Source organism: Rhopilema esculentum, chromosome 12 (assembly GCF_057945365.1).
Source record: "Rhopilema esculentum isolate cy_ngs chromosome 12, ASM5794536v1, whole genome shotgun sequence".
Classification (NCBI taxonomy): domain Eukaryota; kingdom Metazoa; phylum Cnidaria; class Scyphozoa; order Rhizostomeae; family Rhizostomatidae; genus Rhopilema; species Rhopilema esculentum.
The window spans coordinates 5547346-5562825 of record NC_142826.1 but is presented as its reverse complement, the minus strand read 5'-3'; the positions used below and the strand labels follow the sequence as shown (position 1 = coordinate 5562825).

The following is a 15480-nucleotide window of genomic DNA, read 5'->3' as shown; positions in this document are numbered from 1 at the left end:
TCCAAAACCTTTTCAACATACGCTGCTATCTAGTCATTGAAGGAAATATTCTCAGTAAAAACCCTTATAGTTAATTTTTGTTACAATTTTTGAAATTTAAAGTATTCAGGGACAAAATTACTGAATTTTGTTTTAAATTTGGTATATTCTGTTTTCCTGTAAACCGAAAACTTTTCCCTTCAGGGTACCAGGTAATGATGATGATCTATCAAAGAAATTATTCAAAATAAACTCTAAATGAGTATCAATTTTAAAGTCTATGCCAGAATGATGTTCCCAAAATAAATGTATAATATACAAAATTCCTGAAAAAAATTTAAAATGTGCTCTTTTTTCTGGAATTTGTTGCCAGCAAACTATAATTGTTGCCATATTCTAACACTCTGTTAGTCGCTTGATGACTATCCACCACATTTTAATTTGCTGGAAAATTCTTACTGTATTTCCATGAAATGTGAAAATCATCCAAATGTGAAAGTGGCGTTACAATGCAAATAAGAGGTAGAAATAACAACTGACAACGTTTGACTTCCAATTTAATAATTTATTATACATAATTGTTTTAATTGTACACTCAAGAACTTAGAGCGTCTAGCTTTATAAAATAGACCGACTTCTACCCATTAAATGTTCGTAGATGCGTAAAGGAGGCCTGCTGATATATTCATTTCTCTGTGAAGTCTACTGCTAGTACTGATGCAAATGCGAACAATGATTCATTACGGTATGATACTGCTGCAAAACCATCGCTCTCCGGATTCAGATTGCATTGCAAAGCCGTTATTATCCCGTCTTCCTCCACAGCTCCAATATATGTTTGCACAACTACTTTGTAGACGCCTTTCGTTGCCTGTTGGATCTTGATTCGGATGCATTCGCTAATTGTCCGGCAACAAGCAGTCGATTGGTCTGGGTCAAATTCTTTATTGCTCAACTGTGCTTTCAACTCCTCTTCTACAAGATCTCGAAGTTCTTTTGTATAACCAACATCTTCGTAAGAGCATGTCCCGTTTTTGCATTGGCTAACTGTACCTGACTGGAGTGTTTTTGGCAGATTTTCAGACTCTTTTTTTTCATTCAAGTCAAGAGTTTTACTTCTATTGTTATTAAACGTTTTTCTTCGTCTTTGCGCAACCGTAGATGCATTGGCAATAATAGCCTCATTTCGGATTTCAGCCTCTTCTGCAATATCAGAGCTTTCTGACAATGACGTAGATGCATATATACCCATGAACGAAGGACCTGTAGTTTTTGACCGTCGGAATCTTTCGCGACGTAGTCTGGCTCTGTCTATGCTTCCATTTTCATTATTTGGTAGGAAGCCTCGCGCCCTTGGGATGCTTTCCTTTGAGAAAACCGGCGGGCTTTCTTTCGTAAAAACTGGAGAATTTTCGGGAGAATTATGGAAACAATGCGGAAAATTTTCCAATACTGGTGAGTTTGGGGCTGAAACGTCGCTTTGAGTTGCTGATTGGGCCCTTTGCTTTTTCCTCAACCACCTGTCATCCGACATTATATCTGAGCAACTGTCAACTGTCATTTCTCCTTGTAACGAACAATCAGATTGGTGGCGATCCCTAAACGAGTTCAGCTTTCTTCTCGATCTGCGCAGTAAACTTGAGAAAAACGGTTTTTGATGACGGAAGGAAACAGACTTTTTTACATTTTTTGTGCCATTACATAATTTATTCAATTCGGGCATCGACCTACATTTTACATAAGCCATGTTTTCAATTATTTCAAAGTTGGAGTCCAGCTGCCACCCAAAGGTTTGAGAACTTATTAAACTGTCCTTCGACTTCTTGTCTAAATTGAATAAGGACTGAAATAAAACTCGAATTCTGCCTGAAATCCCATTTCTTTGTTCACTTTTGAGTTTGTCCTTGCGCTTCAACTCGGTCTTCTTTCGCCCAGAATTCGCTTTCTCGACTGTCAATTCTTCGTAATATGCTGTACCAGCCTCTCTTCCTGAATCTAAACGAATAATATCAACATTTCTCAAATGACTTTTCGATTCTTTTGTCTTGTCTTCAACTTGACTGTCCATATTTAAACCCAATCCTTCTTTGGTTTCAATTTTCGCAGACAGCTTTGGTAACGATTTGCTTTTCGCATGAAGGCCCATGTCTGCTCGTACAGCTTTCACTAACTAACCGTTACATTGAATGTTTGAGTCTTATTGTAACGTTTGTAGATTAAAAAACCTTGGATATCGATAAAATCAAGGCGTAAATGAATGACTTGCTTGTGTCCTCATTGTCATTTCCTCTTCTGGAAAGCAGACAGTAAAATACTTGAAATATTATGGTCACTCTTATGCTTGAGTCATTTAAGATATATCCGCTGAGTTTCAGGATATCCAAATTTGTGGGACACGGAACTAAACAATTTACGTCACTAGCACACTAGCCACTTAACTGCATGAATTTCTTGATGTTCCCTTGAGGCAATTCTTTCAGGCTTTGGGAGCTCTTGTTTATGCTAGCATGGTTATTTGTACCAGCATCATTTTTGCGGGAATGGCACATTCCACAAACAATTTAGCAAGCTTCAGTCCTATTCATATTTGGTTTACATTCTTTCAGTTAAATCAGTTATTCGTCCATTTAGCAGTAAGTCTTTCTTTATTCTGGCTAACATTTCAATTTATTACAAGTCTTTGTATCATGTTCATATGCGTCGGTGAAAACCACAAATGATTGGGATAAACCTCTTTGGATAAATGTCTCTTGGTACCATTGCCTTCCCAAAGTAATCCATATTGATTAAAATTCATATCAGGATTACATTTGACGGAGTTGTGTGGGAGTTGTCATATCACCAGACGTGGTTTCTGGCTGCAAGCCAAATAAACCATTGGGTTGCCATGTCCTTTAGTCTCTTTCTGTTGTAACTTGGATTTAGAATGTATGACCATCTTCATGGAACAACCATGCATTGGAAATGGCAAGCCTTAGTGTCCAGAGGTGCTTTATATAATTGAAGGCTTCACAAATGTCGATTTTATGCTGATTGTTTATGAAAGTCTAAGTTGAAAGTATCATTAAAAGTCTTGTTATATAACTCTAAATTCTCCTCATGTTTTACTCTCCTTAATTATTATTGTATCGAATCATTGTTTGGAATATTACATATCAAATGTAGAAAATAGCGTTTTGTTCTGTTACCCGTGAGGTAAGAGCACGTGGTTAATTAGGGAGTGAGAGCTGGGGAGTTGCACGCATTTTATGAGAGGAAATTATAGTTAAGTTTCAGCCATCGTTTTAAGATCGTTTTAGTTAATATAGTTTGGAAACGGGGTCTGCAACGTAGGCAGATCATTCAGATGATGTTCGAGATTGTGGCCTTTCAAACCGTCCAATATAGCATAAATATCTTGAGCATAATAATTGGCAAGTCAAAGAGCGATTTAGGCCAGCATTTTCCCCACATCCAATTCATATTCCGTCTCGAAATTTTGTCGTAATTTCATTATATGACCATATAGGTAACCTCTCATTCTAGTGTTTTTATATAAAAATATACCTATGTCTGGTAGAATTTCTTTTTCCTGAGATTACCGGAAGATTAATTCAGTTTAACGACACAAAGAGCAACTTCACTAACATGGGTTTGAATTGACACAGGGATCTTAATTTGACGATATGGTTTGATGAATGATTCTAGCCGCTGTGAGTAGGGAGGAACGGCAAAGCTCACTATTTCAGCCTCTGTTTTGCTACTGCCTCACTTTACGGACATTTATCTGTTGGTCTATCAATTCTTTGTAACAGTGAAATTCGTGACTCGTTGATATCAAGAGATCAAGAAGACACTTCGGACACATGTTTTGAGTTAAACTTGGCAGACACATCGACAAGGGCGTTGTAACGTCCTTGAATTGTTTTATCACTAAATTTGCAGCTTCATAGTGAGAGCAAGTTAAATTGTAGTTCTTGCTTTCGTCGTGGCATTCACGCAGTAAATGAAAAGTAATGGTTATCTAAATTTCGAACAATTTTCTAGTATTTTATACCTTCGACCGCCTAACCTGAAGCCCGGGGAAGGATGCTGCAACCTCCACCCAGGACCGTCGCTAGCTTTTGAGCTCAAGGGGGTTTCCAAGTCCCATTTGTCGACAATGTGGGCGAATAATCCTTAATTTGCTCTGATGAAGCCCTGTATGCCGGGGCGAAATGTTAGCCATAAATGACTTATGTGTGTTTGTTGTTGTTCATTCTCGTCGCGTTGCGGTGTTTCTTGTTTACTACTGTTTAATCCTTAATTTGCCGACAAATTTGCTAATTTGCCGACTAAGTACCCCTAGATGGTAAAAAAACTCCTCGTTTTCGCAAGGTAATTTTTTCAAAGGAGTGTCATACCCCCACACGCCCCCTATAGCGACGGGCCTGCCTCCACGCAACTTTTTTGCTGAAGTATGATTTTAAGGCTATAGCCAACGTATCTGGAGCCTTCCCCCACTCTAAAATGTGACCGGTGTCCCTGTTATATATGTTTAAAGTTGGCGGGATAAGGCCAATTAAGATTCGAAGTTTGTGAATGGTTTACTCTATCTTTGTAATTATTGCATAGTTCAAGAGATTTAGAACCGAAACAAAATTGCATTAATTTGATGGATAAAGAGCCTACGCCTAAATGGTCACACCCCAACTTATTTGATAAATTTAACTGGTTTTGTCTATTTAGAAAAATTTCACGATTTTTTAAAAATCCAAGGGTCTGGGTCCAAAAAGGTAGTTATGCTAGGGCAAGTTCATATTGAGACAATATTTAGCAATAAAAATAGCTTTCTTTGAATATTTGCGAAATGTAGCAGAAGAAAGCATTCAAGAAGTAATTAAAGTTTGCAGTTAAATCTTGGATCAGTATTGTTGAAAACTAATTAATCTTTTTTGGTAATGTGCAAGAAAACAGAATTAATAAAGAGTAGCCATTACCTGCCTGTCATTTGCCAAGATAAATTAGGGTAATGCATACAATTTTTTTGCGGTACAGAATTTGAAAATGGCTTTGAAAAAAGCAAACATTTTACGACATACTAAAAGCATACATTCAAAGACCGAGATACAGCTTTTTGTTTGGGGGGGGGGCAGGAATGCTAAAAAGAGGGGCTTGAAAGGGTAAGCTGGGAAATAGGATTCACGGGGAGCAAGGCTAGCAAAAGTAGAGGGTGAAGGCATCTTCCCCCTTTACTGCAGCTTTAAAACTACTTGCTTCACAAAAACGTTGGGGGGTACGGCTACCCCGGCCCCCTTGCTTGACTGCAAAGTTAGTGGAAATTTCTTTGAACTTTCAACACAAATTTAAAAATCTTCAGTAGTACATCTGCAATTCTTTCCTCTCGTGTTTTCCGATTGAATATAATATCGATAGTAAAAACGTGCGAGAGCAGATACAAAAAACGATTTACCAACCAACGGCAAAAAGTTCTTACTTCACCAATGAAATTTCGCCCAAATTCTGTAAAGAAATTTTGAGGCAAGGGTGGCCATAGGACGGGGTGATGTCCTCTCTCCATGGCAAGAACCCCAGCCTCGTTTACGACAACAAGCGAACCTCTTTTCAAAAATTGAAGTGAAAAAGTTTACGACTTCCCTTCGCGGACTTTCATTGTTTGTTTCACGAAATATGCTAGAAATTCACACATTTAGCAAACAAGTGTTCAGCTTTATGATTTATCAATGGCTCTAGCTTCGAGGTGAGCTACATTAGCTATATATGCAGTATGTTTGATCAAATAACAATTGTTGTTTGCAATGTAAGTAAACATGTGCATTCTTCGTGCGTTTCGGTGACATATCTGGAAAACTGTTTGTTATTGTCCAGTTTGTATATTGAATTCCCACATAGAAGAAGAGATGTCGCTTTTAAATTGAAATACCTGTTACCTATCCATGCTATTTGTTTTGGCTTTAATAAATCAATTTGCAAAGTTAAATTTTATTTTTGATGTTGAGTATGTGACATAATTTAATTAGGTTATGCTTGTTCGAGTTATTTTGAGAACTTTTGTTTTTTCGTGGTCGTTCACAGAGGTCGTTCGAAAGAGATCTTAGAATTAAACATGCAGAATTTCAACTTTCTAAGAAATATAAACATTTTTTGTAGGACTCAAACTTGAAAAATGGATATAAACCATGGAAATTATTTCACCCAAAGTTATAAGCACAGGAAGCTGTAGTTTAAAATATCTGAGGAAGTTTCATGGATAAGAAAGAAGATGAAGAGGAAGGAGAATCTTCTCCAAAATCCCCAACTCTTCATACTTTGAAGACATTGGAAAGTAAGCTTTGCTCTGTGCTAGGTCTCTGCTTTGTTTATGCAATTTTGAAATTTTGCAATATGAGCTATTTTGTGTACTAAGAGCCCTGGTGAATATGACATTGACTATGCCCTGGCAAGTACACTCTCATTGTCAAGTGTAAGCACCCATGCCTTGAATATCTCTGAGAAAAGGGTTCAATTTTGTCATCTATCTAGGATATATAAAATAGGAAAAAGGGTGTATGATATGGGAATCTTAATAAAGTTTCTAATTTTTCTTTGTTTGGCCTCATTTCAAAGAAAAGGGGAATCAAATTGGAATCAAGTATCAGAAATAAGGATCAGTTTTCTAGACCCTCAGACACGGGTGCTTAAACTTGATTGTGTGAGATGACCCACCAAGGACTATGCACCAAAGATTTTTGTTCTGAAGTATATGGTGCTCCATAGCTACATTTTTCCAAAGTTTTTTTGAAAATGTTTTTTCTTGCTCATTGATCATTTCTGAGGATGACTGCAAAAGTTTAGATATTGACTGATTAGTGTGCTTTTTGTGATAGAAAATTGACATAATAGAAAAAAAATATCTTTAATTTCTCTCTTCAATGCCAAAGTGCTGCACCAAGTCAATCACATGGATGAAAGCACAACCCAATAGACTAATCCTCTTTTTAGCATTGAAACCAGATTTTAAAATCTCCCAGACTTGAGCTAGAATGAGAATCCCACTTCTAAAAAGACATACAATATTAAAAATTGTTGATTCAAGGAACCTGGACAGGGAGTAGCAATGGAAGCATTCAGCAATGGATTGACAGTTTAAATGAAGGTGACTGGAATGAGTTAAATGAAGGACAATCAACTAGCCCGCAAGAAATAGAAACTGTTACATACAGTAACATCCATTTCTTGCCAGTTCCTTGTGGTACAGGTTTGTGATTTTTCTTCATTGAATTTCATTTAAAGCAACAAGAGTGCTTTCTTTTTTGTGGCTTTTTAGATGGCATTAGGAGTCTAAAAATTCTGCGGACGGACACCTGGCCAATGACTACAAAATTCAAACTACCACATCAAAATCACCCTCATTTTCATTTTTTTATTTTAAGGTTATTTTTAAAGTTTCTTTGTATTATTGCCCAGTCCACTTAACACAAGGAAACCTGAGCCCAAATTTCTCATTAGAACATTTTTCTATACAGAAGATGAGCTACATTTGGGTGCAGATGCTAGGTCCATTTCTTATGAAGGTTCAGAAAGAGGATTGTCTATGTCACCAAGACTATCTCCATTACTAGATGACAAATTGGAGCTTCCATTAACTTCTGAGTAAGTATCTTTTTGGCAATGACAACTTTTACATGCTATATATAATTACTTTTTGTATGTTTTGTAATCCAACATGAACTTGATTTTATGGTGGAAATAAAGGTATTATTGACGCATTCAGAAATACATTTACTATAATTGTTGAGCTTTGTGTGTTGTGAAAATTGAGCAGTGTCAGTGTCAATTGTGTGTTGTGAAAATAATTATTGATAAAGCGTCTTGTGTTGGGAAATGACAATATTTGAATCATCTTTAAGCTGATGCAGTGTCAGTTGCTAAAACAATAAGGCTTCAATGAATTGAATAGAGAATTTAATTTTACCACAGAAAGTTCTAAAAAGCAAGCACCTTAAAAACAGATAGCTTACACATGAACATCCCTAAACTTACCATTGCCAGATGGGTGGATACTGCGAGTCCAAAATGTTTATCTAACAACCAGCTTGTCTTTCATTATATCAGTTTTCCAGAATATTTTATGTACAATAGGGAATGGTTATTGATATGATATAGTTTATTTTTGTGATCAATGTCTTTTCTTTTCTGCCTCATTTGTGATGTTGTTTATCATGATAACTTAATACCATAATATTTTTGTACCACAAGTCTGGTTATCAACAATTTCCCAGATGTGCATTTTCCCAGTGCTACAAATGCCTATAGCTATGATTTCAGTTCCCACATAGGGTTCAGTTATGTGTAAAGTTATGGTTTTTCAGCAAAAGCAATGGCCATATAATAAGTGATGACACAGCAGGCATTGATGAAAAGATCTATGAAGAAAAGACTGAATCAATGCAAAAAGCCCAAGATCTTGAGAAGCCAATGACCCATGTTAAAAATGAATGGATGTACGAGCACAGACAAAATTCATTTTCAAGGTATAGGTCCTCATTACATTAATTCTTATATAACTCACTGGGAATATTTAGAATAACATTGTAGGAGCTGCAGCTTCATTCTGCTGGCAGTGCTGATTTCTCATACCTTCAAAAACCTGAACTTTTATAAGTAGTATGAGCAGTTTTCATTGTTCCTTGGAGGTTCAGATTATCAGGATTGTACTGTATGTTCATTCATGAAATCATATTCTTTAGATGTTACATAACCATCATTACTTTTATAAGTTTGCTTTATCTTCGTCTTTTCTGGTTTTCTAGTTTACTTTTATGATTTAATTTGCTAATACAAGTTTATCTTGACCCCTTGCAAGAACAACCTTTGCTTGACAAGACATCCAACAGCCTTATTGAAAAAAACAAGAGCCTACACTTCTCGCTCGCCTCGAGTGTAGATTTTGCGAGGGGCACGTCACTTGCCAAAACCCCCCACTAAAATCCGTATTGTTCTAAAAATATTGTTTGAATTTGAAATGAGTGATAAACTCCTTGGGTCCAGCCATGCCCTGCTCTTGTTTTTGGTATTTCTAGCTGCCTTATTACGCCCCCGAAAGATTTAGCAAAGTTTGCGGTAGGGTTTTGTTTTAAAACAGAAAATGTTGCGCAGAGCACTAATGTAAACATTCCGCTTTAATTAAACAATGTGGTTATATCTCTTTGGTAATAGATTTGTTTCAGTTTTTTGCGAAAGAAAATGCATTCTTATGCTAAGTCTTTGTTAACATTTCTCAAAGACCTGTTTAAACAGTTTCACGCACTGACTTTCAAATGTGCCCTAATAAAGATTTGATATTTCCACCTTAGCATTAACAGTGTGTCTTCGCTGTTGGCTGCCACTGAAATGGACCCTGAGGATATGTTGGCTTCCCTTGGATTTGGAGAGGAATTTTCGACCCCATATCATAGGATTCCTGCTCGGTTTTTTATAAATCCTTCGCAAGCTAACGGTATCGATGTCGACGATTTCTGCTCCAAGTTCCTCGACGCGGATCATCTGGTAATAATGCTTTGTTTAGTCATTTATTCTATTCCTTGTTTATTTTTAGGTATTAAATAGAAACCACAAAAATTCGATTGTGATGTGGAGAGCAGGGGGGGAATGTTTTCGTGAATGATAATGCCATAAAATGTCCTGACTATTAGGAAAACCGTGCTGTAATCAAGTGTAATACTTGTCAAATGCTTTCGATTTCGCAACAAGTTGCTCAAGTTATATACAGTTTTCTGGGACTTTTCAAAGTCAAGCCCCCCTTTTTGAACCCGACCTGCATGCAATTCATCGTCTGTCAAATGTAGTATTTCACAAGCCTTATTTAATAACGTACAAAGATTTTTACATCTTTTGTTACAACAGTTTGAAAGACATGTAGGTAGGCCATTGCTTGCTTAGGTTTTTTGCAGTTCCAGTTAGTCAATGTTGTACTTGCTTTGGTTGCAAACACAATTAGCCATTTTCTTCACAATTTTTTATAAAGTTTTACACTTAACGTATATTATGAAATTTATTTTTGGAAGTTTAACGAACCTTGTAAAGATTTCTGTTTCTGTGCTAACACAGTTAAACTTGTCGGTACTCGTTTTTGAAAATCAAACAAAAAGAGCATTGTCATTTTCTTTTTGTCAATATTTAAATTCCTGTGTGTAATTTTATGTTATACCTGTTCGGTTTCTTAGAATCTCAAAAACTCTCTGTCCTAAATAAAATTCAAACCCATTTGTCCATCTAGAAAGACAGACTTTCGTTTATTGGCATTGTTTTTCCAGTTATTTTTTTCACAACATAACGACTTTAAGCAACAGTTTTATATTTTTTCCTTATTTTATTATATCACCTCCCATTTTCCCCAACAAAAGCTTTTTAACATACAATATTTTACCTCGTTCTGAATGCCGCTGTTTTTGACATAGACCGGCCCTTTAAGGTAATTTTGTGGCACAAAATTGATAGATTGGGTCGAACCTGTTTTGTTTTCTTTAGTCAGGTTGAATGCATTTGAAAAGTTAATAATACAGAATTTCGAAGTTGTCTGAAATGAGATCAATTTAAAATTCCATTCTTAAAAAAGAAACGATTCCTCTCCTCCCTCTTTAGCACCTTGTGTCTCCAGCCCTGGTGTATTTGATATCGGACAAGACAAATTCTGAATGTAAACAGATTTATTAAGCTTTTTATAAATAGTTCCTAAAAAAACTGATTCCTCTATCTGTAGGAAATTAAGTATTTCACTTTCTTCACCATTTGTTTCTTTTCTTGTTCTAAAGAATGTTAGTAAGAAAAATCTTTCAATAAAAATAACAGTTCTATGCAGTCCTACAATTCATGCCACAAGATTGTTTGTTGTACGAGAGTAAACCCTCTGTCCCTACCTTTGTAACACATATAGTTTTTTATTGCTTTTCAGAAAGCAAGGGGTTTGGAGAATACAAGAATAAATGTCTTAGGCAGTAGATTCACCCGTAGTAGCATAGATCTATCATGGGTTAATTCGGATGATAAACTACTTGCGAAAATGAGAAGATTGAAATTCAGACAGTCATCAGTCCCGTCAATAACTGTGAATGATGATTATGATGACCGTGATGGCTCATCTAGTGATAAAGCTTCTGCGACACGTGTACCTGGAAACCTAAGATTGAGTACTGTTGAAGAGGAGTACGAGCCGAGCAGTCGCAAGTCAAGCTTCTCCAGATCTTTTTCAAAGGAAAAGGCCAAGCTATCTAAGCAAGAACGTTTCGAAGTCGATGTCAAAGAAACTGCCCCCGCTTCTGCTAATGGATTGAATGAGGGGAGGCTACCTGGAAAAGACCATAAACAGTTTACCAGTGTAGAATCAGATGACAATGTTTTTGAACGAAAAGAAAGTATTCATGTGAATTGCGTGATCGGAAAGTGTAGGCAGACGAATGGATCGAAACAGGAAACTTTGCTGCCTGATTGTTCAAAACAATACAATGGGCTGGGAGTGGGAATCGAAACTAGAAATGAATTCTGCGAAGGAGAAGCAGAAAAAGCGGAAAAAATTGGAGAAAATTCCAACACTCAGGAATGTAAAAAAAGTTCAAGTATTTCGTCTTACAAAAACATTTTAGATGATGATTTGGAGGATCAAGAGGATTTATTTCGGTGGGATAGGAACAATAATACTGGACTAAACGGGCTGGATAAGGCAAAATTTAAAAGCACTCCAAAGAAATTCAGTGAACCCATGGGTTACCAGAATCACAATGGAATAGTTACACGAAAGCATATTTTTGACGACGAGGAAAAAGTTTATCTCCAAGATGACATTTTTACCGAAAGGACACCCAGTTCTGGTGAAAAAATTCGTGGAGATTCCAAAGAGGATAAAGAAATTTTAGAAGTATATGACGAAAAGAAACAAAAATTTGAAGATAATATAGATAGAGTTGATCCTAGCGAATTCTCGACAATTTCAGACCATTCATATCATGATAGCATCGAGGACTCCGTGGAAGATAAATTACAGGTCATAGAAGTTCCTTTAGAGGAAGAAAAGAACTTTTCTGATGACTCTCTCGAAAAATCTATTCATGACGATAATAAATCAGCACATTCTGAATATGAAACAGACTCAATAGAAAACCACGAAGAGCGAGAAGACCATATAGAGGAAGATAATGGTATCGAGCCTCACACCCCATCAAGGGTTGTCTATAGGTCTCTTGGGAAAATAGAAAACCTTAAGACCCCCGAACATGGAGACAGTCGAGAGACGGAGAGTAGTCACCAAAGAGGATTTGGAGAGAGCTTGAAATTACATGGAGAGGCTATAATAGAGAACATCCCATTTATTTCGAGAAGAAGAACAGTCTCAGTGGAGTCTGATGTTGTCGAAAAAGTATTCACCGGAGATGAGTCTCTCAGTTTGGGAGGCACGTCGCAAAGTTCGACGAAAAAGCCGTCAAGGCTTAGAAATTATTTGCGAAGGCTAGCAAGCGGCCGGATCCGCAGCTTTATGTCTCTAGAGAGTTTGAATAATGCTAATTTACTAAATGGTGACCGTATGTGTAAAAGCCATGAAAATCTCACATGTGAAGAAAATTCACCCAGCACTCAGGCACTTTCGCAAAGTTGTTTAGAAGATCACGTGGATCGAAATGAGACTTATCGATCCAGAAGGTCAGAAAAGTTAAGAAGTTTGACAAAGCAAGAGGTCAGTAGAGAGGAGCTCTTAAATCCAGAATTAAACAGTCTTGGTTCAAAATCAGGAACAGTTGGTCATCCATGTCAAAGAACGTCTGGAGAATTCGAAAGGCGAAATGGAGTAAACCAATCACAAACGGAAAATTCGCTCGAATATCATTGCAGTTATCTGGTGGCTGAAAAAGGTGGCGCTGCGTATACAAATGGTAATGCTGATAATAAGGCCAGGGGAGAGAACGTGAGCCGAGGCAGGGCAAAAGGTTTATCAAAAGGTTTTAGTGTAGAGAGTAGTGGATTTGAAGATGAGAATGATGTATCCAAATCAGCAGCAGTACGGGAATATAATGATTGCGAAAGGAAACATGCTTGTTTAGAATTTATGGAGAACACAATGGGTAATGCATTATTGGGGGTGGTATCTGGAACTAGTGCATCACCGGAATCTGGACCACGGAGTAGCACACCAACTGACTCCTTGGTATCTGTTGTGGATACAAACCAGTTTGAATATCTAGTGGGACAAATGTCGTCCTTACGAAAGGAAGTTAAAGAGCAGGAGGAGAGAGTCAAAACGTACATAGATGAAAGCATGGAAAGGGTAAGCATTAGCTTTCGCAATTATTTCATAATCTTTCTCAACTGTAATGGTTTGTCGACTGTTGCTGGTACGGCGCAATGCTTTTTCATGTCTTTGTATAATATACACACGTTTCTGTATGATCAAATTAATTATTTTTTAAATAGATTTTGACAAAAGCTTCATTTTTCGGTATCCAGTGAATTTATCAAGTCGGTTATTTTTTTGATCTATCGTGAAAAGATATGGAATTACACCATATAACAGGTCACTAGTCTAGGACAACTAGTTTATGGTTGCGATTTTTGAGAGATTGAAGATAGAAAAATGATTTGCTCTCTTATCAGAGTCACTTTTTTGTGTAGCCACTTCGAATTCACAAAGTCATTGCACAAAGCCCTGTCAACATTATGTGTAATATTTAAGACTAAAACACCCTTTTTTCTATGCGCATTAATGTCTGTGCTGGCAGGGTTTGTGCTGGCAGGTTTGTTGGGGTTGTTGGATGCTGCGTTATCCGGTGTTGTCAGTTCTAATGACAATAATAATTTCACAAAAAGCTGTTTGCTACCTAAAAAACTAATTTTACTTTGACTAAACGGGTGTTCTTTCCTCAATTAGTCTACCAATTGAGAGAGCTCGTCCTTTTGATAGGTTTGCTGTTTACAAATTTACCTAAATGTTTAAGGTCGTTGAATTTTATTTTATTGAATTCTATTATTGTAACTTTGTGTGGTTTAGTTATTTGTAGTGTAGTAAATTTAATGGCATATGTAGATTGTGAATTTTGAAATAAAACGAACTGGACTGAACTGTACAGATCAAGTGATGTTTTTAAAGGTTGATTTTTAACTCTTTTCATGCTGTTATGAAAGGGTCTTGACTCTCTTTTTACTAATTTCTCTGTTTACTAATTTGCTTTGTGATCCTCAAAACGATTTAACGATCTTTTTCAGATCAGAAGCTCATTTCTCACAGAAATGTCAATTCTAAATGCTTCTTTAAAAACGCGATCAGCAGATAACTCTCTTGTAAGTATTTTCCATCTGCTGTTCTCTACATATTGTTCCGTTTCTGTTGAAGTTTAGTTTTGTTCCCCCTTTTTCGCTTTTAAACATCAGCACCTATTCCGTCCAGGTTTTCTCGTGTAAATTATTTGCTTTTATTCCAAAGACCTTTGTTTTGATAATCCATAAATGATATTTTTCGTCATAACCTGTTAACTTATCTTTCAGAACGGCGATATTAATGGATGACAGTAACAAATGAACATTGGGCAGTAACAAATAAGCACCAACTGGTATTTTAAGAATTAAATAACTTATTTTCTTATGTCACGATAAGAATTGCTAATACTTTTTTAATTATTGAAGTTGAATCAAAATATTTCATAGTTTCAATTTGGATATAAAGATGTAAAATAATTTTTTTACTGTTGATCTATAATCACGTATGTTGTATTGCTCGCTTAGCTCATTTTTAACCTTAATCCAACCTAGAAATGTTGTTTTGTTTCTATTTTTGTTGGTAGATGTAGATGAGATGTTAGTTATTAGTTTAGGTGATTACTGCATTTATTTGTTAGGTAGCAAGTTTTTTTGACAGGTATGAGAATATATTTTTTATGTAATTCGAAGAATGGAAATGTCACTAAAATTTGGAGGGCTTATCAGGATGTCGAACTCCAACTTGGTTAACACATTTTGTACGGATTTTTCCCGGATGCTTTCATTGAAATTTTCCATTTCAGTGTCCTGTTGTATTGCAGGGAATCAAAATTAAATTTAGAAGTTTAGGGTGAACTCAAGAACTCGTTGCAAAAGCTTTGTCTAATTATTTAGCTTCGCTGAATATTGGGAACCATGCCCCCCCCGAAACTTTTTCTCCCTTCATTTTTGGAGGGTCTCTATTATGTTGTCAGAGGCAGAACCTAGAAAAAGCGTGCGGTTAAATTCTTTGTTGTAAATTTCTGCGTTTGACTGCCATATTCCACTTTATAAGCTCTTTATAAAACTTGCTGGAAAACTTAGTACCCTGTCCTGGGGTCTTTGCAATGTTGCTGACTTTTTTATCATTAACAATTGATAAGAAATTGGAAGAATCTAATTCAAATTTGCTTGTTTGCTAATGGTCTTAATTTTTCTTACTCTTAGTTAGAATTACATGTTAATTAAATGAAACGTAATAGTTGATTTTTTTAATTTGAACTATGCCAAGAAAATGGTAATCAGGAGGCTACTGTACTGATC

General features: G+C 36.3%; 2 protein-coding genes across 2 annotated transcripts; one reads left to right on the top strand and one right to left on the bottom strand.

Annotated features, from left to right (window-relative positions):
• Positions 1–238: 238 nt before the first annotated feature.
• Positions 239–4003, bottom strand: LOC135681123 (uncharacterized). Its single transcript, XM_065195424.2, has one exon. The coding sequence runs from the start codon at positions 2123–2125 to the stop codon at positions 665–667; it is 1461 nt and encodes a 486-aa protein (XP_065051496.1). The 5' UTR covers positions 2126–4003; the 3' UTR covers positions 239–664.
• Positions 4004–5098: 1095 nt separating this feature from the next.
• On the top strand, positions 5099–15416 carry LOC135681119 (uncharacterized). The gene is made up of 9 exons (XM_065195420.2): positions 5099–5698; positions 6109–6283; positions 7034–7195; positions 7464–7590; positions 8310–8471; positions 9294–9486; positions 10892–13252; positions 14188–14262; positions 14467–15416. Exons 2-9 carry the CDS (start codon positions 6205–6207, stop codon positions 14485–14487), a joined length of 3180 nt encoding a protein of 1059 aa, XP_065051492.2. The 5' UTR covers positions 5099–5698; positions 6109–6204; the 3' UTR covers positions 14488–15416.
• The last annotated feature ends 64 nt before the right edge of the window (positions 15417–15480 follow it).